The 24,453-nt window shown below is 45.4% G+C and overlaps 1 protein-coding gene across 5 annotated transcripts in view; it reads right to left on the bottom strand.

The window, feature by feature from the left end:
• The window catches only part of KDM2B (lysine demethylase 2B), a 118,764-nt gene that overhangs the window by 36,934 nt on the left and 57,377 nt on the right, over nucleotides 1–24,453 (bottom strand). For all 5 annotated transcript variants that reach the window (XM_069557800.1, XM_069557802.1, XM_069557803.1 and 2 more), the window contains one exon: nucleotides 7,169–7,255. In XM_069557800.1, the coding sequence (XP_069413901.1) occupies nucleotides 7,169–7,255 (87 nt within the window). The remainder of the gene's footprint in view (nucleotides 1–7,168; nucleotides 7,256–24,453) is intronic.

Genomic DNA, 24,453 nt, shown 5'->3' with positions numbered 1-24,453 from the left:
GTCAGGATCTTAGCAGGAAATGAAAATGGCATCCTGGCACCCTCCCACCAGGTCACGGAGGGGAGTTAAACAGAGGCTCAATTTACAGAGCATCATTGGGGTTGACTAAAAAAGGCAGGGGGCTCTGATGGGATCCCAGTCACATGGTTCAGAGATTACGGATTCTGGAATCAGAGATCACATATCTGGTCAGAGACCTGGGGTCTCAGCTTGTAAGAAACGGTGGCATTCTTTGACCATCAATGGGATTTTTCTCTTGCTGATGTTGAAGGCAACATTATCCAGAACGAGCAGACTATCTCTTGTGGGTATTCTGTGATCAGGGATTTTGGCTGTCTGTGCTCCTGGGAACATGCTGGCCTCCAAACTCCACAGATGACTTAGCTGTCACTTAGGGAAGTCCTGGGGACTCTAGGTGGGGGTCCTGGATTGTCCACTTGCTGCTCGTGTCTCTCAGCCCTACAGCCGCTGTTGCCGGTCTCCCCGCTGCCTGTTCCTGATCGCCAAGGCTGCTCTCACGAGGCTTCTTCTGGCACATTCTAAGGCAAGTTACCCTTCTGCTCACAGGCCTAGGGTTCCTCCCTCCAGTGGAGTGCAGAAGGCATAAAGAAGCAGTTCCTTAAACCAGCCCCGTTTCGGGAAATGCCAGCTGTGACTACCTCCATGAAACTGACCCATTTAAGCCCTTGCCTGAGATTGAGTTTTTGCACCAGCCAGTAATCATGTAGAGATGGGGAATGTCTCTAAACTAATCACCCCCTTCTGACCCAGCTCCTCCTCCAGTGTCTTCTATTTCTGCCTTCTAGATGGGCAGATTCGGGATTATTATTTACTAACAGAACTATGAAAAAGCCTAATTGGTATCACTGATGGAAGGGCTACTATAGAGGTATTTTGCAGACAGCCCCTCACAGCAACCTTGTAGGAAAGCACTATGAGCCCTTTTCACAGGTGAGTAAACTAAGGCTCAGACTGTCCCACGACCACACAGTAAGTGGCAGTGCCGGAAGTCAATCTCCAGGTGTACCTGACCCCAGAGCTCACCCTCATTGTACATGAGACTTACCTGTGAAGCATTTAGCAAGTGCAGATTCCTAGGCCCCACCAACACCTAATAAATCAGAGTGTCTCAGGGGAGCCCAGGAAACAACTTAGGAAAAAAAATACGTTTCCCAGGTAAAACAGATGTCACCAGCTTGAGCACGGGTCCTCCTGAGGCCACACGGCCTTTATAGGAAATGATCTGGCCCTGAGCAGGCAACAATAAATGGCACGCATTATCCTCCTCCTCAACTGTACACCATCAACTTAATTACTTGGGGGAGACAGGAGCTGGGAGCAGGTCAGTGGGAACAGGAAGCACATGGGGGCCTCTTTTAATGACTTATGTGACTATCCTTCAGGGAAAGGCTGTGTGTGACGCTCCCTGGGGGACCCCAGACTTATCAGGCTTCCCAGATCTAAATGACCAAGTATGGAGGAAGGGGAAAAGCAGAACTGAAGCGTGACACAGACATCAGGTGTGTGTGTGTGCGTCTCTGTGTGTGTGTCTGTCTTCCTCCCGTGGTTCCGGTGACGTCCCCGTAAGGAAGCTGATCCATTAACTGCTGTCGAGGGCTGTCCCCAGCCTGTCAGGGTTCTTGGTACACTCTGCAGCCTCTCTGCTCCTCCACTCCAGAAAAACTGACAATAACTGAAATTCAAGAGGCAGCCTGGTTTGGCCACTAGAGATTAAGAAGCAAATGCATCACCGCGTTCTCTTTCCAGGAAAACCGTGGCTTCCTCTCACCTCCTTCCTTGGTTTCCTTTTCTGGGAACCAACCTGAAGCCTGGCCCGGTAGAAGCGTCTGGCTGCTGCGAAGGTCAACATACTAATAAGGCTGAGGTCAGAAGTCGGGCCTCAAAGTAGTTCACTTCCCTCGGTTTGGTTCTAAGGTCACAGACAACCTCCCCCCCTCCAAATCTTACCACTTGGTCATAAAAGGAAGTGGCCAGAGTATAGACAGATCAAAACAAATCCATCACCACTGGTGAAAACAGCCAATGGGGTGGAGTGGGGGTGGGGGGACTGTGACCAAGGGTGATTCAGTAGCATCTCTGATTTGAAAGACGCCACATCAGAAATGACCTCATGGCACCTAATCAGTTCCAGAAAGGGACTTTGTTCTCCAGGAGGCAAGGTGGGAGATCAAAGCATTTCTTGCTAATCATCATTTAGCATTAATTATTTCAGTAACCTGAGCCAGACCCGGACCTCTCCCGACTTCGCATCCTGACAGCCTCAATGAGCACCCTTGATCTTTCAAGCCAACCTGCATCAAATTGGGAGAACCTGGGAATCGAGAGACCCGGGGTGGCCCAGGCAGTCAGTCATGTACTAGCTTCTTCCTTTCCTGTTAACTTCTTAACCCCACCAGCCAGGAAACGCATAAATACAGCACCCAGCCGCCCCTCCCCCTGCCCTCCACCACATCACATAGAGTTCCTCAGGCGCAGGGACAAATCTGAGGATGAACACCTTAGATTCATAAGCTGTGTGGCCTCAGACTTACCAGCATACCTCTCTGAACCTCCAGTTTCAGCTGCACCATGAATATAATGCTATCCTCCCAGCCTCATTGTAAGAATTCAATAAGACCTCAGAACTGTTGCATACATTTAGAAGGAACACATGGGGGTTTGGTTTATACCGGAAATAATTTATTTCTAGAGTTGAAGGGGGAATCATGATATTCATTATTATATGATTTATTCCTTTGTATCATGTGTAATACATGTTATGGGCTAAACTGTGTCCTCCTCATCCATATGTTGAAGTCTGACCCCCAGCTTCAGAATGTGACTGTGTTTGAAAATAGGTCTTTTTTTTTTTTTTTAAATAATTTGGCTGTACCAGGTCTTAGTTACAGCACAAGGGATCTTCACTCTTTCATTGCAGCATGCTTTTTTTTTTTCGTTTTTAATTGCAGCATGCAGGATCTAGTTCCCTGACCAGGGATGGAACTGGGCCCCCTGCAGTGGAAGTGTGGAGTCTTTTAACCACTGTATCACCAGGGAAGGCCCTAGAGATAGGCCTTTAATGAGGTAATAACTAAGTTAAAATGGCATCATTTGGGTGGACTCGAATTCAGTATAAACGGTGTCCTGATAAGAATAGGAGATTAGAACACACACAAAACGAAGACCATGGGAAGATGCAGAGACAACGGCCGTCTATACACCAAGGAGAGAATCCTCGGAAGAAATAAATCCTGCCAACTGACATCTTGATCTCAGACTTCTGGCTTCCAGAAAGGTGAAAAAATTAATTTTTCTGTCATTTCAGCCCCTCAGTCTAGGGTATTTTGCTATGCTGGCCCTTGCAAACTCATACAGTTAACTTCAAATAATTCATAGGAAAAAAAGTCGAATGGCTCTAATGAAAAAGACAGGCAATATGAGACTTCTGTGGTGTCCAGTGGTTAAGATTCTGAGCTTCCAATGCAGGGGGCATGGGTTCCATCTCTGGTCAGGGAACTAAGATCCCACATGCTGCATGGCACATGCAGCCAAACATTTTTTTAACTGAAAAAAAAAATAAAAGATAGGCAATAGGTGTTGGGTGAAGATGTGGAGAAACTGGAACTCTTGTAATTGCTGAGGGGAAGACAAAATGCTGTAGCCACTTTGGGAAATAGTCTGGCAGTTCTTCATAGAGTTACCATCTGGTAAGCCAATTGCATGCCTAAGTTTCTACCCAAGAGAAATGAAAACATAAGTTCACATAAAAACCTGTACATAAATTACTCGTAGCATCGTCAATCACAATAGCCAAAAGGAAGAAAGAGCACAAATGCCCATGGACAGATGAACAGATAAACGGACTGTGGTCCTTCCATACAATGGAATATTATTCAACCCTATAAAGGCATAAAATACCGATAGATGTACAACGGAGACGAACCTTGGAAACATTCTGCTAAGTGAAAGTAGTCACAAAAGGCCACATACTGTATAATTCTATTTATATGAAATGTCCAGAATAGGCAAATCCATGGAGACAGAAAGTTTCCAGGGGTTGGGGGAAGGGGAACTGACAGCTGATCGAGTTTCTTCTAAGGGGTATGAAAATGTTCTAAAATGAAGATTGTGGTTGTGGGGATGGTTCCACAACTGAATATTTTCAGTATACTAAAAACATTTAACTCTATACACTTTAAGTGGGAGAACCATAAAGTATGGGAGTCTTATTTATTATAAGATTAAAAAAAAAAGAAAAGCCTGCTACCATGAGCATTGTTAAATGTCAAACGCTCTTACTCCTCCCTCCCACCCACTCTTTCCCAACCAGCCTAAGGGCTCCGATTTCTCCTACCCATGTTGACACCAGCCATGCCATATAGTCCCATGGTTATAAACCAATCCTCCAGAGCAAACTTAAATAAGAACTACTGCCCCCAGAAGCCAGCTTCCTGTTTCTAGACCTTAAGAGGAAAGGGGGCAGAGGTTTGAATTAAAAAAAAAAAAATGCCTAGAAGCCCCTGACGACTGCGCTGAGGGTCTCGAGCACAGAAGACAGGGCACATTTACAGTCCTGAAGAGATCTCCAGAGAGGCTGGTCTGAATACCTCCATTAATTCTGAGATTACAGTGAGCAACGTCAAGTGGGTTCCTTTAGAAGCCCATGTTCTACAAACCCCAATCCATCCCATGAAGCAATTCCTCCACCACGAGGGAAGCGGGCAGCAAGGCAAAGCCACGGTTTCCTCTATAGGTTCAAAGCAACCATGGGGCCTAGCTGGGCTATTTCAAGGTGCTATGTGTGCAAGTACAGTCTGTGATCTGACAAATGACACTTATATTTTTGCCCATTTCGGGGAAAGTCAGCTCTGAAACCCCACGCATGTCCACAGATCGGGGAGCTAAAGGTAGAAGGTGTGGAGGCAAATCCTTTTTAATCCTATGGCCACTTCAGTTCCACTAAGCATCAGAGAGAATCAGAATTCAACACCCACAAAGAACTGGGTGCCTTCTCTCCATTAACAAGTCCACATTTAGGAAGATAATCAAAGATAATCAAAAAGGTGAACAAGATAACCCAGAACAGCGATGTCCAACGGAAACATAATGTGAGCCACATAAGTACTTGAAGCCACTTTTTAAAAGATAAAAAGAAACAGGTGAAATGAGTGTTAATAATCCATTTTGTTTAATGGATTATTGGGCTTCCCTGGCCACAGATGGTAAAGAATCTGCCTACAATGCAGGAGACCCAGGTTTGATTCCTGGGACGGGAAGACTCCCTGGAGGAGGGCATGGCAACCCACTCCAGTATTCTTACCTAGAGAATTCAATGGAAAGAGGAGCCTGGCAGGCTACAGTCCATGGGGTCACAAAGAGTCAGACACAATTGAGTGACTAACATACAAATATGATCACTTCAATGAGGGTTGCCAGATTCAGCAGATAAAAATACAGCCATAGTACATTTCAGAAAAGAACAAAAACTTTTTTGGCGTAAATATATCCCATGTAATATATGGAACATATTAAACTAAAAAAACTGTCTGTTTAATTGTCTGAAAATCTGAAGTTCAAATTTAAATGAGCTTCCTTTTTAAAATCTGGCAACCCTAATTTCAACATGCAATCAATATAAGTTGTATTGTACACTGTTCTTTTTTATATTGTCTTTAAAATCTGTTATGTGTATTATACTGGCAGCATCTCTTAATTTAAGCTTGCCATATCTGAAGTGCTCAATAGCCACACATGGCTCATAGCCTTTTGGACAGTATTAATTGAGAAAGTTCTAGAAAGTTCCTCTCAGTGTTTTTTATAACAGTAAAAAATCAGAAATTAGCAAAATACCCATCAACAGGAAGGCTGCTTAGGTTACAACCAACATTTAGAGAACTTATCATGAGTCAGCCCTCGTCCTATGGACTCTGCACTCATTATTTTTAGTCCTCACAATGACCACTCAAAGTAGGTACCGGTATAACACCTTTCTACAAATGAGGAAGTAAGGTTCTTGGAACTCATATAACTTGCTCAAGAAAGTGAGGAAGCCAAGACAGACTGATGATAGATGAATGGGTTCATATATAAATATCCCACCCTAGATACACCAAAATGTTATTGGTTTTCTCTGGACGGCGGACAGTGGGGCAGGTATTGGTTGAAAGTTAGGTCTCCGCTGTCAGTTAGACCTACGTTTGCATCCTTGGCTCTGCCAAGTAACCTAACAAGTAACTTCGCCTTTTTAAGCCTCGGTTTCCCCATCTGTAAAACAAATCATAAATGTCTATCCACAGGATTGTGGGAGTCTAAATAAAACAGGGCATGTAGAGGACTAAGCAGGGCAACCTGCCCCTGGTAAGTTCTCAGCGATATCACTGCTGGTCTTCTCAGCATCTTTGTCCATTCCTGTTTGATCAGATTTTTCATGGTGAGCATCAACCCTTCTTGTGTTCTTTGTCTTTTGGTCACACTGCAAGGCATGCAGGATATTAATTCTCTGACCAGGGACTGAACCTGTGCTCCCTGAAGTGGAAGCACAGAGTCCTAACCACTGGATTTCCCGGGGATTCCCAAGGACCCATTTAGAAAGAGAAGAAAAGTTAACTTTGAAAAGAGGAGAAAACAGAGATTTCCTGTGGTGAAACAGGGATTTCACTGTGGTCTAGTGGCTAAGACTCTGTGCTCCCAATGCAGGGGGGCCCGGGTTTGGTCGCTGGTGAGGGAACAAGATACTACATGCTGCAACTAAAGATTCCATGTGCCTCAACTAAAACAGACACAGTCAAATACATAAATCCTTTTTTCAAAAAAAGGAGAAAACGGCCCATGAAGCAGCTAGAGGACAAAGGAAGGAAGGAGATAGAGAAGCAAGGAGAGAGGGGAGGAAAAGAAAGATCCCCTAATGACAGGCAAAGGTGAGGTATCATTTCCCTGCAGTTTTCTGCGTGACCACAAGGGGGCACTGCTTGCAGTTTCCACAGCAAAGGAAAATGATCCCCCTTGGAAAAACAAAAACTTGCAAGGAAAAAAAATCACGAGCACCATTCATCTTGATTCGGAGGCCTCTCCCTGGAGCTCCCCCTGAAAAGCTGCCGACATTCATCTTACAGGAGATGTGAAAAAGCAATGGATACGGGCTCTCAGCTGCGGGTGATCTGTGTCTTACCTTTGGCGTCTTCTTTGGCCAAGTGACTACGGGGACCCCAGTGATGGCCAGGCTGGGGTCATCCTCCGCGTGCTCCTTCAGGACGTTCTGTGGTCAAGCAAAGGAGCCAGATTAGCCCAGGGTACAGGAGAGGTCTCTGAAGGGAGTGGAGGCTGGCCCTCACCCAGCAAAAGAAAGTTCTCTGCAGCTTCACTGCCTGCCCCGACTCCACCAATACTCACACGCTCAATAGAAACCAAGTTGCGAGGGTTCCCCAGGGTCCGCAAAACACAAAACATCCCCTTCTCCAAGAAAGTTTTTAAAAAGCATATCGCCCACCTCCCTGAGACTTCCATGAGCATATTGCTCACTGATCATACAACAACAAACATTTGTCCAGAGCACCAAAGACTCTCATGGACCCAACCTCCTTTAATCCTTACACAGTCCTCTCGGAGGTGCTTGCTGGGCAGCAGCCTAATAAATCCTCTAACATACACGAAATCAACTATGTCCACAGAGAAACGAACAAAGCAACCATGAGGTCTCACCGATGAGCCCTGACTGGTTTTTTCACCAGTCAGCAAGTATGCCCTAGATCCTCTCATCCTGGTGTGTAAAGACATGTCTTTGTTTTTTACATCAAGGTCCCTAAACATAGGTAGATACTCAGTCAACTGGACAAATCCTGGCAGAAAAAAGTGGGCTGTGATGGACACACTGCCAGACTTTGTGCGGATCTCCCATGTGGCACCTCATGGTCAGTCTTTTGTAGGTGGTTTCAATGCTTTACAGGGTAATCCTGCCTTTAGCAGCGTTTGGTGTTGTGTGCAGCCAACTGCAGAACCTCATCAAGGTGTAAGATGTCACTCCGCTGAATTATCCCTATCCAGTAAGGCAACCAAGATTCAGAAATGCTCAAAGAATTTGGATGCCATCCCAGAACAAGAGGGCAGAGCCCTGAACCCTGCTCTCTGGCACCAAACTTCCTGCCCCATGACCAGGTCATGGGATGCATCCACATGGGATCTGGGGCTGCATCCACACTGTACCATACAAAAGTGTTGAGGGATGGACAGGGAACTGTTACTGGTCTATTCTGACCCCAACCACTAATTTTTGGATTGTACAAAAGACACTCCTGCAGAGACATCCAAGGACAGAGAAAGTTGCATAGTAGCACCTCACAGGAAGTGCAAAAGAACTCAGAAGATAAACGCAGGTGAAGATGATTTTAACTCACTTTCTAGTCTTCACCAGAAAGAATCCAATTCGCTTCTAATTTATTCTCCTTACTTTCCTGCTTTAATTTTCAACTGGTTGCCTGATTTTTCAAACTGTGCTTTACTACCTCAAACACGCCTGAATAACTCCCTCCTCTTCCCACGGAAGGAGGCCAACAGCAAGGTCAGGGGCTTGGGTTCCGGGTTCACTTCTCAGCACGTACAACTTTCTCTAAGTCCAACAGTCAGTGTCAATGATTTATAAACGCTGTTTTTATAAAATGCCTTGGTTCACTGCGATACCCCCCAGCCTTACACAATGACTAACCTACGGTAAGCCTCCAGTAAATATCTTAAAAAAATGAAGCCACAAATCCCCAAAGAGGGACCTTCTGCTGAATGTCTGACCTCAAATCTGTCAAGGCTGACACACACAAGCAAACTCTGAGAGACTATCACAGCCAAGGGGCGAGAGAAAGGACACAAGGAAAAACTGAGGAAAAGTGAATAAATTATACACTTTACTTAACAACAATGTATCAATAATGTTTCATTAGAAGTAACAAATGCACCACATTAAGGCAGGATGTTAATAACTGGGGGAAACTGAGGGTGAAGGGTATGTGGAAACTCTATTATGTGCACAATTTTTCTGAAAATCTACAACTGTACTAAAACACAAATCAACAAGTTACACTTCTAAAACAATTTTAAAATAATTTTAAAACAATAGCGATGAGCAAATAATCATTTAAAAAATGCCAATCAGACAGTAGTAACAGTTACAATAAAGGAAACCAGGACTCTTAGGCTGCCAATTTTGCTAACACCTATGCGGTGTATTTAAAAAGTAATACAACAGAAGGGAAACAATTCATCTCAGACACAATTCATCTCAGGTATGGACTTCACATGGAGCATCAGAGGCAACCAAAAGCTGGGGCAGTGGCAGCGATCGTGCCTGGAGGGAGTATTTCATCACTAACATTGTTTTTTGTTTGTTTGTTTTGGGGTTTTTTTGGCTCCACCACCAACTCTTAGTTCCCCAATCAAGATAAAGAACCCGTGACCCCAGCAACGGAAGCTCAGAGTCCTAACCGCTGGATTGCCAGGGAATTTCCACTGACATTGTTTAGAACTGCCAATTCCTGGTGATGATAAAAAGCAAATCAACTTTTTATCAGCTTCGTTTTTTAAATCATGGCTTTCACAAACACTGCAGACACCGTGCCCCTCAGAACTTGCATCCGAATGGGCCATTTCCACAGCCCTCTCCCCACCTTGGTCCGCCTCTCAGAGTAGGTGGAACCAGCCAGGTTGAAAGGTAACTGTGCCCATCAGGAGGGCAGGCACCTCCCGTTGTGCTGAATGAAAGGATGGGAGTAAGAGGCCCTGAGGTCTTGCTCTGCGGCGGGCACCATAACAAACATTTCATGCCCACACTCTCATCCAATCCTCTTGACCACCCTGTGGAATGAACGACCATTTCCACAGTGCAGATGAGAAGGGCAGGGCTCAAGGGGCGAAGGGAACAGTTGACTAGCGCTCAGCCAGGAAGGGCTGGAGACTCTTGATGACCTGGGCTCTTTAACCTTGGCATCATTCAGCCCATCTCTGAAAAGGGAGTGGAGCCGTGTTCACAGCAACACTGTTCACAACAGCCAAACAGCAGAAACAACCCAAGTGTCCATGGATGGATAAATGGATAACATACAAGCCATGGAATATTATATAGCCGGAAAAAGGAAGGGAATTCTATCACATGCTATAACACAGATGAACCTGTACGACATTACGCTCAGTGAAATAAGCCAAACACAAAAGGACAAGTACCACAAGGTGCCACTAATATGAGGTGCCTAACGCAGTAAATTCATAAAAGTGTAAAGCAGAAAGCCGGTAGCCAAGGGTTGCAGGCAGGGGGGAACAAATGGGGAGTTACTGTTTAATGGATATGGAGGGGATTTTCTTAAATTTTTTTCTGGATATAGAGTTTTAAGTTCAGGAAGATCAAAAAAGTTCTGGCTATGGATGGTGATGGCTACCCAACAATGGAAATGTACTTAATGTCACTGAACTGAACGCTTAAACATGGTTAAAATTTTATGTTATGTATATTTTACCACCAGGTGAGGGGTGAAGAATCCACTTGCCAAAGCAAGGGACTCGGGTTCAATGCCTGGGTCAGGAAGATCCCCTGGAGGAGGGCACGGCAACCCACTCCAGTATTCTTGCCTAGGAAATGGCTTGGACAGAGAAGCCTGGTGGGCTACAGTCCACGGGGCTGCAAAACAGTGCAGGCACTATTTCGCAACTCAACAACAATCTTTTTCACTATATTTTTATCTCTATTTTTAACTGGGGAGGAAGAAGTGGGGCAAAGCAATCCCTCCCTAAGGAATGGATCCAGGACTCCTCTGAATGGTGGTCCAGTGGTTGGAAATCTGCCTGCCAATGCAGGGAACATGGGTTCGATCCCTGGTTGGGGAAGATTCCACATGTTGAGGAGTAACTAAGCTGGCAAACCACAGCTGCTGAGCCCGAGGCATGCCTAGAGCCCACGCTCCACAACAAGCCTGCCTCCACACTGAGAAGTCCACGCCCCGCAACAAGGAGTAGCATACTCTCGCGGTAAGGGGAGAAAGGCTCCCTGCAGCAACAAAGACCCAGCACAGCCATAAACAAATAAAGGAATGGATTCAAGACCTTCTAGAAAGTACAAGTTGGGCACATACCGCCTCTCTAGTTAAACTTTTGCTGTTATGCCTGGGACAACACTAGTTTTAGAGTCAGAAGACCTAGGACAACCTGCGTGATCTCGGGTAAGCCACAGCTTCCTACTGTGTGGTCCTGGGGTAGAACAGCGATGCCTGCACCTTGATAGGAGGCTACAAAGCTGGAGGTAATTTTACTACCATTCTTAGGAACATTTGTTGAGTGCTTGCCCTAAACGTTAAAATAATCTCAACTGGGAGACTTCCCTGGTGTTCCAGTGGTAAAGAATCCACCTTCTATGCAGGGGATATGGGTTCAATCCGTGGTCTGTGAACTAAGATCTCACATGCCGTGGGGCAATGAGGCCCACAGGCCACAGCTAGAGAAACCTGCACACTGCAATAAAGACCTAGCACGCGCAGCCAAAAAAAAAAAAAATCCTACATGTGGGGTAGGACTGATTCTCCCTGTTTCACAAAAGCAGAAACTAAACTTAAGAAAGGTTCAGTGATATAGTTCAAGGTCACACAGCGGAGAGGTGGGCAGAAGCTGGCAATGACCTGGTCCATCTGATGACAAGCCTAAAGAGTAACCCTGGGTGATAAAGCCTCAGGAAATCGTGGCAGCAACCTCTCCAGCTGATCCTACTCCATTATTAAAAAGACACCTAGGAGAAAATCTGGGCTTATAGTTACCATTCAACTCGCAAATACAGAAATGAATCACAATCACCTGTTCTTTGTAAAGAAGAGAACTAACTTGACTACTAATGCCTTTATAAAGCGTCTCAAACATCCCCCCAAAATCACAGAAGAGGTTTGTCCCCCTCCCCATATCACAGAAGAGGCTTCCATGACCAAACTGGGCCTACACAACCATGAAGTTTTATTGACATTTCATGGTTCTTACTAACCCATATGAATTTCACACCCTCCTCCACAATACATCAGTTTGTTTTTTCTAAAAATAATGTTTCCTCCCCATCCCCCAAAATCATTAACAAAAAAAGAGCTTTTCAGGAAGATAGCGCCTGTGTAACCAAAGCTTATATGGTTATGAATATATGTACAGATATCTCGCCATATGGTTGGGAGGGGGGCGGGGCAAAGGACTTCCACAGGACTTTCTGCGCCCACCCCCCATTCCAATCTTTAACTCTAGGCTGAGGATGACAAACTCAAATGCCTGCAGGAACCAATCAGGTAAAGTGAAAAATATAAATGGACCAGAAAGACATGGAGTGGTGTGGTCACCTATGGCAAACTAGAGGTCACCTATCCCCTATTTAAAGATAGCAGACGCTTCCTAATTTCAACCTACTAACCTCCTGTGGGAATGAAAGCCCCACTAGATCTCTGATTTTTCAGAAGAAACCAAAGATCCAGAGTTTTAATTGAAATCTCTCCAATTTCAAATGTTGGCAACTGACTGAAAATTTAAGAAAAACAAAAAATAAAGAACACTTGTGAGCCAAATGTATCTGTGGGCTGGCTTAGGCCATGGGGTGACCAGTTTACAAAGACTACTCTGCGTATGATTGAAAATAATGACTGCTTGCCTTGGTTTGGTTTGAGTTTCCTTCTGAACTGTCTCAAGATTCCCTGTCATTTCACTATCAGAGCTGGAGTCAGTGACTCCCAAGCATTAAAGTGAGGCAGGCCTCTTCAGAGGAATGTCTGGTTACAAAATCTATTACTGAAGTCATAAGTATTATTAATAATTAAGACATAATTATAAATAATAATTAAAATTAATAGACACCTCCCCAAGTATCCTTGAGTCGGGGGATCTCACACACTTCCTGAAGGAAGCAATACCTCTCCACATGTGGCTGTCAGTGACCACCAGGGGGCACTCTGGGCTCTGTCCCTCAGGGAAGTATTGTGTTTTCATTTGTATGTGACAGGCTGCAGAAAGAGGAGATTATTCTAATTGGACATATTCTCTCTGAGAAATAAATTGCGCTGAAGGGAATCATGTCACTGGCTTCCCTGGGCTCTGCCAGAATTTATACACTCCCTGGGGCTCTCAGAAGCAGAGACAAGGAGGCCTGGGTGCCTGCACCAGCCCAGCACTCTTGGGTTATACCACACAAGCCTTTTAGTAGGAAGCCACAGGGCAGGGTTTCAAGAAGAGAAAGACTGGGGTCACCAGGCCCTTTCTGCTAGAAACTGCCCTGCTTTTGACCTAACAAGATATCCAAGACAATGGATAAGCTGGGCTGCCGCTCTTCCTGATGCCAACTTCTCTCAAAAAGCGTAATTAGTCAACAATGGATTTAGGCCCCATGCTCCCCAGAATGCAGCATTAATAATTAGAAACTGCATCTATAACTGTGACTAAAAATACCAACACTGTGACAGCAAAGCAGAGGCCAAGCACCAGGAAAGAAGCCCTAACCACAGGCCTGTTGAGGGAGAGTAACATGGCATGGAGTAGCTCAGGTTGCTGTTGTGGGGAACTTGGCAGTCTCAGGGGTCCCTCCTGGCCACAGGTAAGGACCCCTGCAAGCAGGCATCAATGCACCTTGGGTCTCCCAAGATCCCTCCCTCCAATCCAGCCCAACCATCTTGTTCACTTCAGTTGCTCAGTCGTGTCTTAACTCTTTGCGACCCCATGAACTGCAGCATGCCAGGCCTCCCTGTCCATTACCAACTCCCAGAGCCTATCCAAACTCACGTCTATTGAGTCGGTGATGCCATCCAACCATCCCATCCTCTGTCATCCCCTTCTCCTCCTGCCCTCAATCTTTCCCAGCGTCAGAGTCTTTTCAGGATGAGTCAGCTCTTTGCATCAGGTGGCTAAAGTATTGGAGTCTCAGCTTCAACATCAGTCCTTCCAATGAACACCCAGGACTGATCTCCTTTAGGATGGACTGCTTGGATCTCCTTGCAGTCCAAGGGACGGACTCTCAAGTCTTCTCCAACACCACAGTTCAAAAGCATCAATTCTTTAGCGCTCAGATTTCTTTATAGTCCAACTTCACATCCATACATGACTACTGGAAAAACCATAACCTTGACTAGATGGACCTTTGTTGGCAAAGTAATGTCTCTGCTTTTTAATATGCTGTCTAGGTTGGTCATAACTTTCCTTCCAAGGAGTAAGCATCTTTTAATTTCATGGCTGCAATCACCATCTGCAGTGATTTTGGGGCCCCCCAAAATAAAGTCTGACACTGTTTCCCCATCTCTTTGCCATGAAGTAATGGGACCGGATGCTATGATCTTAGTTTTTTGAATGTTGAGCTTTAAGCCAATTTTTTCACTCCTCTCTTTCACTTTCATCAAGAGGCTCTTTAGTTCTTCTTGTGCCTGCCTATAAAAACCCATCTGTACTATGTTGAATTGCATCTCTCAAGAATATATGTTCAGGGAATTCCCTGATGGTCCAGTGGTTAGGACTCTGCGCTTTCACTGCCAAGGGCCCAGGTTCAACCCCTGTGTCACAGAACTGCACAAGGCCCAAAGTGTGGACAAAAATAAATAAATGAAGATATCTTCAAGTCCTAATTCCTGGTACCTGTGAATGTGACCTTACTTGGAAAAAGGGTCTTAGCAGATGTAATTAGTTAAGGGATCTCAAGAAGTAATTTTGGATAGGGTAGACCCTACATCCAGTGACTGATGTCTTTATAAAAGAAAGGAGGGGGGCTTCCCTGATGGCTCAGTGGTAAAGAATCCACCTGCCAACGCAGGAGACATGGGTTTGGTTCCTGATCTGGGACTATCCCACGTGCCTCAGAGCAACTAAGCCCATGTACCGCAACTACAGAGCCTGTGCTCTGGAGCTTGGGGCCACAACTACTGACGCCCATGCACCCTAGAGCTTGCGCTCCGCAACAAGAGAAGCCACTGCAATGAGAAGCCTGTGCACCGCAATGAAGAGTAGTCCCCGCCTGCCACAATTAGAAAACAGTCCGCACAACAACAAAAACCCAGCACAGCAAAAAACAAATAAATTTTTTCAAAAAATAAGAGAAAGGAGAGGAGATTTGAACAAAGACATAAAGGAGAAGGCCATGGGAAGACAGAGGGAGAGACTGGAATGACACAACCACAAGCTAAAGAACTCCAGGCAATACCAGAATCTGGAAGAGCAAGGGAGGATCATCCCCAGAGCCTTCCCAGGGAGCACACCTTGATTTCTGACTTTCAGCCTCTGGAACTGTTAGAGAATAAATTTCTATTGTTTTAATCCACCAAGTTTGTGGTCATTTGTTATGGCAGCCCACAGGAAACTAACACACCATATTTGTCATAGTGCATCACAATTAAAGGGAGCTTCCCTGGTGGCTCAGTGATAAAGAATCTGCCTGCCAATGCATGAGACTCGGGGTCGATCCCTGTGTAGGGAAGGGAAGGCATATAGGGCATAGGGTCTACCCTATCCAAAATTACTTCTTGAGATCCCTTAACTAATTACATCTGCTAAGACCCTTTTTCCAAGTAAGGTCACATTCACAGGCCTTGAACACATCTTTATTTATTTATTTATTTTTGTCCACACTTCGGGGCTTGTTTGATCCCCTGGGGAAGGAAATGGCAACCTACTCCAGTATTTTTGCCTGGAAAATTCCATGGGCAGAGGAGCCTGATGGGTTAGAGGAGCCCTTTCTGGTCCATGGAGTAGCAAAAGGAGTTGGACACAACTTAGAGACCAAACAACAACAAACATCATGATTAAAAGCTGATTAGCTACATGATTTGGGCAGATCACCACATCTCACGGAGACTCAGGTTCCTGTCTCAGAGTCGGACACGACTGAGCCACTTCACTTTCACTTTTCACTTTCATGCATTGGAGAAGGAAATGGCAACCCACTCCAGTGTTCTTGCCTGGAGAATCCCAGGGACGGGGAAGCCTGGTGGGCTGCTGTCTATGGGGTCGCACAGCAGTCTAGAACTCAGATCTTCTGCCCCTCACTGGTCTCCTTCATTCTCCTGAAGTGGTACCAGCAGCGGACTCAGAATACATGTGGCTTGTTTGGCTCCTTAGGTGACAGGCCTGTCTCATTTATCCCTGCATCAACGCTCTATCCATTCACAGCTCATCCAAAATACCAAACCCAAGGCTCAGTATAACATGCAGCCCTGAGCAGAAGAGCCTCAGCGACTACTGGAAGCCTGACACCCTGACCAGGCTGAAACTGATTGTTTCCTGTTTTCTATACTCTGGGTCATCTTCAGGGTGTGAGCAAAACAAGCTGTAGCCCTCCCCTTCTGGCTCCTCTGAAGCAGGCCGGGTATGATGACTTTTAAAAAGTCAACAGTGTTGGAGGTCGGGGTTCTACATCTCACTGTTTCACAAAGAGCAAGACCCAGGAAGGGCAACTTAGATAAGCAGGTGTGTTCTCGGGCGCAGACTTGATGACCCCAAGGGAGAAAAACTGCACACACCTTCCTTTTACAGTCATGAGTTTCACACACACTCTCACACTTGACCCTTAATGAGCCTGCTCTTACTCCACAGTATCAGTGAGCTCAGCTCTAGCTCACTGAGCACTTAAAGGCCCTGTTCTAAGGCTTTTTAAATATGTCACCTCACTAAACTCGATGAGGCATGATTCTTTCTATCCCTATTCTACTACATTCCCTCAGAGCAGTCAGCTGATTAATGGATGATGCAGGGGAGTCAGCCCGATTCTAGAACCTTTGGTCTTAAAAGGTAATACCTGTTTGGGTGATGCACTCTTATTTTGGATTGTTTCCCAATTGGGTTTTGATGAAAGAGCAATACCATTGATCTATTTTTTAGTGTTTAAAAATAAAAACGGTAACACCTGAAAGCAGTCACCCCTCACTGTCTCTTTCAGCTCCTTGATTCCACTCTGCCCCACAATTCTATGCAGCCCCATAATTCTGTGCAGTCCCATAACTCCAGGCAGCCCCACAATTCCTTGCAGACCCACAATTCCATGCAGCCCCATAATCCCACACAGACCCACAATTCTATGCAATCCCACAAATCCATGCAGACCCACAGTTTTATGTGGCCCCATAATTCCATGCAACCCCATAATTCCATGCAGTCTCACAATTCCACCAGTTGCATAACTCCGAGGCCCCGTAATGCCATGCAGGGCCCACAATTCCATGTGGCCTGACAACTCTATCAGTCTCATAATTCTGTGAGGCCCCCATAGTTCCATGCAATAAGAAAGATGGTTATCCACAGTGCACTGGTGTTTCCACCCCTAGCCAGATACTCTGGCAGCCAAGGGAGCACGGAATCATGTAAAAGAGAGCTTGGTATTATCTTAATTAACAAGGACAGCTGCAGAATCACCTGGCAAAACATATCTAATGAAGACTCTCCCATTTCCTATCTCAGTGGTGACTGCGCACTTAGGCCCAAGTCCTCACAAGCTTGCAATGCATCTGGTTATTTTCAAGTCATTCACAACTACTTAGAGTAATGCCCCGGAGAAGGCAGTGGCACCCCACTCCAGTACTCTTGCCTGGAAAATCCCATGGACGGAGGAGCCTGGTGGGCTGCAGTCCATGCGGTCGCTAAGAGTCGGGCACGACTGAGCGACTTCACTTTCACTTTTCACTTTCCTGAATTGGAGAAGGAAATGGCAAGCCACTCCAGTGTTCTTGCCTGGAGAATCCCAGGGATGGTGGAGCCTGGTGGGCTGCCATCTATGGGGTCGCACAGAGTTGGACACGACTGAAGCGACTTAGCAGCAGCAGCAGCAGCAGAGTAATGCCCATATGCCCTCCTTCTCTCCCATCAGGAGCCTCAAGCTCTCTCCTTGAGTTCTAGTTGAAAGTATGGACTCTTCAAGAAAGGACAGCATGCAGGCCAATTCCCATCTCACTATGAATTAGTCTATCTACCAATTAACGGTTGCCAATCCAAGAAAGAAAAGGGAAAAAGACAATGCACTGAATTGAACAGCACATGTGTGTGTGCACACACACACGCACTCAAGTCAGCTGTGTCCGACTCTTTGCAACCCCTTGGACCATAGCTCTCCATGCTCTTCTGTCCGTGGGATTTCCTAGGCAAGAATACGGGAGGGGGGTTGCCATTTCCTCCTCTAGGGAATCTTTGCCCCTCAAAATTCAAGTGCATGTAAAACTTCAGAGTGTGACCTAATTGGAAAATGGGTCACACTGGATTAGAATGAGACCGAATCTACAGACTGATGTCCTTATGAGAAGAGAAGACACACAGAAAACACAGACTGCCAGTGTAAAAACCGAGGCAGAGACTGGAGTGAGGTAGCTACAAGCCCAGGAACTCTAAGGATTGCCAGCAACCAAGAAAAGCTGCAAGAGACGAGGAAAAATCCTCCCGTAGAGGCTTCAGAGTAAGCATAGTTTTGATTTCAGACTTCTAGCTCCCAGAACCATGAGACAATAAATTTCTGTTGTTTGAGCCAGTCTGTGGTACTTTCTTATAGCAGCGCTAGGAAACTAATACAGGTGGTGATCATTAACCCTTAAGCGGGGATAGAGAAGCTGAAAGGCAGGGAAAGAGAATGGGAAGGGTGGGGAGCTGGTCAAAGCCAGTCTGACTCTCCTCTGCCTGCTATCTAAGAATAGCTATTTTTTTCTCCGAGGGCTTACTAAGAGAGCTAGGTGCTCATTACCTCATTGTCCCACACAATAATTCAGTGACCTAGGTCCCTGTTACTATCCTTATTTTACAGCGAAGATACTCTGATTTCAATCAGTTACCCATTTCTGAATGGCCAAGGAACCACAGAATCTGGGCTCTGGAGGAACAAAGCACATTTTAATATCTTAGATTTACATACAAGTAAACAGAAAGGTGATGTGACTTGCTCAAGACCACACAGTAAACAGCTAAGAACAGAAACCAAAATTGAAGGAAAGCACGTTTCATGTCCCAATTTCCTGTTTTCCCATTGCACACAGGCCAATATCCTGCAACCCTAGCAGAATAATTGTCTTAAAAGAGAGTCAGGCTCCTCTGGAGGCTCAGTGGTAAAGAATCCGCCAACCAATGCAGAAGACACGGGGGTTCAATTCCTGATCTGCGACTATCCCACCTGCCTTGGAGTAACTAAGCCTCTGAGACACAGCTGCTGAGCCTGTGCTCTGGAGCCCAGAACCCCAACTACTGAGCCCACATGCTAGACTACTGAAGCCAGTGAGCCTAGAGCCTATGTTCTGCAATAAGAGAAGCCCCTGCTCACTGCAGCTAGAGAAGGCCTGCAACTAGACCGGCACAAACAAAAATAAACAAGTATTTTTAAAAAAGAAACAGACACAAAAAAAGGAAGCTTTAAAGGGACAAAAAGCAAGTATGAACCAATTTTTAAAATATGTATATATATGTTTATATACATGGATGTGAGGGGAGAAGCTCTGAAAATATGTTCAGCAGATGAGTAACAGAGGTTATTCTCCAAGAAGTGAGAACTGAGGAAGGAGACATTTTCTATCCTGTAACCTGTAATGTTTATTTAAAAAAAAAAAAACACCAATCACTTAAGATTATAATATTACACTCAAAACTTTTTTTTCCCCCTTGGCCATGCAATGTAGCTTGCAGGATCTCAGTTCCCCAACCAGGGATTGAAAACCCAGGCAACAGCAGTGAAAGTCTCAAATCCTAACCACCAGGCTACCAGGGAACTCTACACTTACAACTCTTAGATAGATGAACTATCCGAATAAATAAGTCCATAAAGACAGAATGCAGGTTGGGGTGAGGGGGGAAATGGAGCCTGACTGCTGATGGTCTAAGGCTCTGCCTAAGGTGATGAAAAAGTTCTGAACTAGACAGAGGTGGTGGCTGCACAATACTGTGAGTGTACTTAATCCCACTGAACTGCACACTTTAAAATGGTGAAAATCATAAATCTTCTTTCTTGAAGATTCTAAGCTGGTGATCTAGTCAGTATAATTAATCAACTAGTGAAAATGGTAAATATACGTTACCACAATTTAAAAACGTACATTATGAATGAAAGAAAAAAAAAGAATTTCTGATAAAAGCTAAAACCTAGCCATCTGGAGAGTGACATTAATATTAATACTTTGGGGAGTGTCTCTAATCCCAGGGGCTCTGGTTACCATGCGCCACCATTAGCAGCCATCTCTGAGGCCTCAGAGAAAGAGACAGAAGAAAAGACATCATCTTTTTGCCACAAAAGTCAAAGATCATGACTGATCAACCATCAAGGGGGAACCAACACTGGTGAGAAACACAAATCGTTCAATAGTAGTGGGAGCAGGGGGCATCAGCTAAGAATTCTATCTGGAACCCACATTCCTGAGGTGACTTTTATTTCTCAGCCAGTGCAAAAGAAACCCCAACATCTGAGAAGAGAGAACAAAAGGCCCTAAAGCGTGCAGCCAGGAAGAAGCTGTTCGCCCTCTGTAACAACATCCTCATTCTAGAAGCTAGTCTTAGGTTCAAAATCTCTTCTGGGTCTCCAGGGACTGGGAGGGGCTGATGGCCTGACCAGACAGCCAGGAAGCAGCTCTCCCTACGCTGGAAAAGGCGATTGGTCCACTTCCCCGACGCAGGCCATACAATACTCAGAGATGAGAGCAGAGGCCCCGATTTTCCTGAGGCTTTAAGGAGACTTGTCCACCCAATTTATAAGCTCTTTAGCCCGAAAAGGCTTTCCTCAGATAAGACTCAAGACCATAAATATCTCTGAAGACAAGTTAAGTCAATAAATAAGCTAAGTTGGCTGGATTATACCAAAAAGAGATGTGTGAGCCTAATGGTAAGCCAACACTCAGAAGGCAGTAGGGAGTGGTGGGGACTGGGGTATATAAGATCACTTGCTACTCATTTCTTGCTGCTTAGAGTCAGTCACCTGGAGAAGGAAATGGCAACCCACTCCAGTATTCTTGCCTGGAGAATTTCATGGACAGAGGAGCCTGGTGGGCTACGGTCAATGGGGTCACAAAGAGTCAAACATGAGTGAATGACTAACTTTCACTTTCAGAGTCAGTCAGAAACATGAGCCAGGATAGCCAAGATATTTTATATAACTCTTTTGATTTTTTTTTCTTTTTCACTTACTCTTCTGATTTTTTTACGTTGGCAAATAATTACAAAATTATGCTCAATACTGCACAGGTCAAGTGCCATGCCTAGAGGCTAGATTTTGTCCTAAGACTACCAATTTACAGTTTTTGTTTACAGGACCAAACAAATGTGTTGCCTGTTCTGTAAAGAATGCCATTAACAGTCACCTTAATACCTTCTCCCTAATTTCAGAGTGGCCTCTGAGAAGAGAGAGAATTAGTTTCTTTAGAGCAGCCACACAAAGCCTGGTCTAGTAAGTAAGAGCATGGACTTCCCCACTGAGCAGTACGTGTGGCCTTTAGCAAGTCACTTAACCTAATCTGTACCTCAATTTTCCCATCTGTAAAATGGGGGTAACAAAAGTAACACAGAGGATTGCTAGGTGGTTTAAATTAATTTCTATATGAAAAGACCTATAGGAGCACACAGTAATTGAAATCCATTCATTATCACACATCATCATGAGCTACCAAAGAGCCCCAAGGTGGGGGTTGGGGAGGAAAGAGGCTGGGATCCTTGAGATTTGTCTAAGCTCCTACCCCAGGCCTCCTTCACACCATTACGGGGCCTAGGCTGAATCTAGCCTCAGAGGGCCATCAGGTGGGCACAGGTGAGGGATACAAGGGGCTGAATCCTATCCCAAGAAAGAAATCTGACCAACCAGGAACTAGGGACACTGCACAGGAACACAAAGTCAAAAAGGCTTTCCACAACAACACTTCCTTTTCAGATGAACGTGTGTTTTTTAAACTCATTTACAACATTTTGGAACTCTAACGCTATTAGTGATATTATTATTGATGAAGATACCTTGCTTTCATTTTATAGGACCTTAGAAGAGAAAAGTAGCCACACTGCACAATTCTAAGGTTTCCTTTAGGAAAGCCAATATCTAAAACTCCATAAGATTAGAGGGTCTTAAGCTAGGGTTCTGGAGTAGGCTCAGGAGTCCAAAACCCTCTGAGACTGTGCGCAAAATTTTGTGTGTATATGCGTACTTTCATGAAACTCTTGAGAGGTGAAGCAACCTCCAAATCAGTCAAGAATCAGTTTTAAAAAGACCTATTTGAAAGTAAAGATATGCTTTGTAGGGATATTCATCACAAAGTTCTTTTACTTGGCAATTTCCCAGAGTCATAAGATCTGAATTCACAGCATCTGCAGGGAATAACCTGCTATATAAAGTGAGATATACCTGAATTATGGAGATCCCCTGGGGAAGGAAATGGCAACCTACTCCAGTATTTTTGCCTGGAAAATTCCATGGGCAGAGGAGCCTGATGGGTTAGAGGAGCCCTGTCTGGTCCATGGAGTAGCAAAAGGAGTCAGACACAACTTAGAGACCAAACAACAACAAACATCATGATTAAAAGCTGATTAGCTACATGATTTGGGCAGATCACCACATCTCACAGAGACTCAGGTTCCTGTCTCAGAAATGGAATACTAACTGTCCCCACCCTGCCAGGATCATAACGCATGGAAGGTATTTGGCATGTGGATAATGCTCAGTAAAGGTTGCGTGCATGCATGCTAAGTGTCTGACTCCTTGTGACCCTATGGACTGTGCCCACGTCTTCTGCATTGGCAACTTCTTTACTACTAGTGCCATCTGGGAGCAGAAACGAATGTTAGTCAATCTCTTCTGGCTTATGCCATATTTCCAGTTGGGATATGTTGTCCCCATTCTCTGTTTGAAGAATTCATCCATTTAACAAGTTCTAAGCATAGGGGCAGAGAAGGCAATGGCACCCCGCTCCAGTACTCTTGCCTGGAAAATCCCATGGACGGAGGAGCCTGGTGGGCTGCAGTCCATGGGGTCGCTAAGAGTCGGACACGACTGAGCCACTTCACTTTCACTTTTCACTTTCATGCATTGGAGAAGGAAATGGCAACCCACTCCAGTGTTCTTGCCTGGAGAATCCCAGGGACGGGGAAGCCTGGTGGCCTGCCGTCTATGGGGTCGCACAGAGTCGGACACGCCTGAAATGCCTTAGCAGCATACCTGAATTAATGATCCTGTACACCAGCTCCCTCTGATGGTGGTACCTGTAAAGCTACCTGACACAGCCCGAGGTCTCGCCTCCACTAGACCCCAAGAGTTCAGCCCCTGATCACTGAGCACCTCAAGGGCAGCAGAACAGTCTTAATATTTCTATATCCCAGGATCTGACATAATGTTTTCTAAGTGAACAAATTTACAAATGAACTAATTAACAAATCCTGGGTTGAGTTTGCAGCCATCAAACAAGAGACCTGAATTCAGTTTTCAACTCCAGTGGGGCAGATGGATTCACTTGAGAATCAGACATTGGAGAGGGAAGTCCAAACATCTCTGAGGCCTCACACCCAAAAGCATTACCAATGCCGAGATAGGAGGCAGTTCCACACAGTGATAGCCACACAGGCACTCTGAAGACTTCATCCTGACCCTACTGTCCAGATACAGGAGATAGAGCTGTGGCCTCAAGCAGGTCATTTTACCTCTCTGAGCCAAGTTCCTCGTCAGGTGCCTAGCATCTGCTGAGCCCTGCTACCTGGCAGGGAGTAAGCTTTCAACAGGGCTTTCAACATGGTGAAGAAACTGCCTGCAATGCAGGACACCGGGGTTCAATCCCTCTGTTGGGAAGATCCCCTGGAGAAGGCAGTGGCTACCCACTCCAGTATTCTTGCCTGGAGAATTCCATGGACAGAGGAGGAGCCTGGTGGGCTACAGTCCTTGGGATCGCGAAGAGTAGGACATGACTGAGCAACTAACACACACACACACAAGCTTTCAACAAATATTATGATTACTACCAGACAAGGTCTCCAGTGTATTTCCTATTTCTTAAATACACTTCATGTTTGTAGTCTGCCTAGAACAGCCTTCTCCATCTGAAGAACTCTATGTAATCTCTGAGGCCCAACTCAAATCCCCTGTACATAACTGTCCCAGAGCCCTGGCCCTGATGTGGCCAATGAACGTCCCCTTACCCCCCTCCCATGACCTGGGTACACACAGTGGCACTCAATTCCCTGCCTCCCAATTTCTTTGGCCACACCGCAAAGCTTGCAGGATCTTAGTTCTCCAAACAAGGACTGAACCCATGCCACAGTGGTGAAGTCATCAAGTCCTGGAGACCAGGGAATTTCCTCCTGATTTCTTTACCTGCCTGCTTCCCATTCCCCTATGGCCAACACAGCTGGTGCTCAATGAGCTTGCTCAATAATTAGGCTCTGGGAGGGAGGTGAGAGAGAGGTGGGAGGAAGGTTTAAGAGGAAGGGGACATATGTACCTATGGCCGATTCATGTTGATGTATGGCAGAAACCATCACAATGCTGTAAAGTAATTATCTTCTAAT

Source organism: Ovis canadensis, chromosome 17 (genome assembly GCF_042477335.2).
Source record: "Ovis canadensis isolate MfBH-ARS-UI-01 breed Bighorn chromosome 17, ARS-UI_OviCan_v2, whole genome shotgun sequence".
Taxonomy (NCBI): domain Eukaryota; kingdom Metazoa; phylum Chordata; class Mammalia; order Artiodactyla; family Bovidae; genus Ovis; species Ovis canadensis.
The sequence above is the reverse complement of the archived record's forward strand: the minus strand, read 5'-3'. Positions and strand labels throughout refer to the sequence as shown.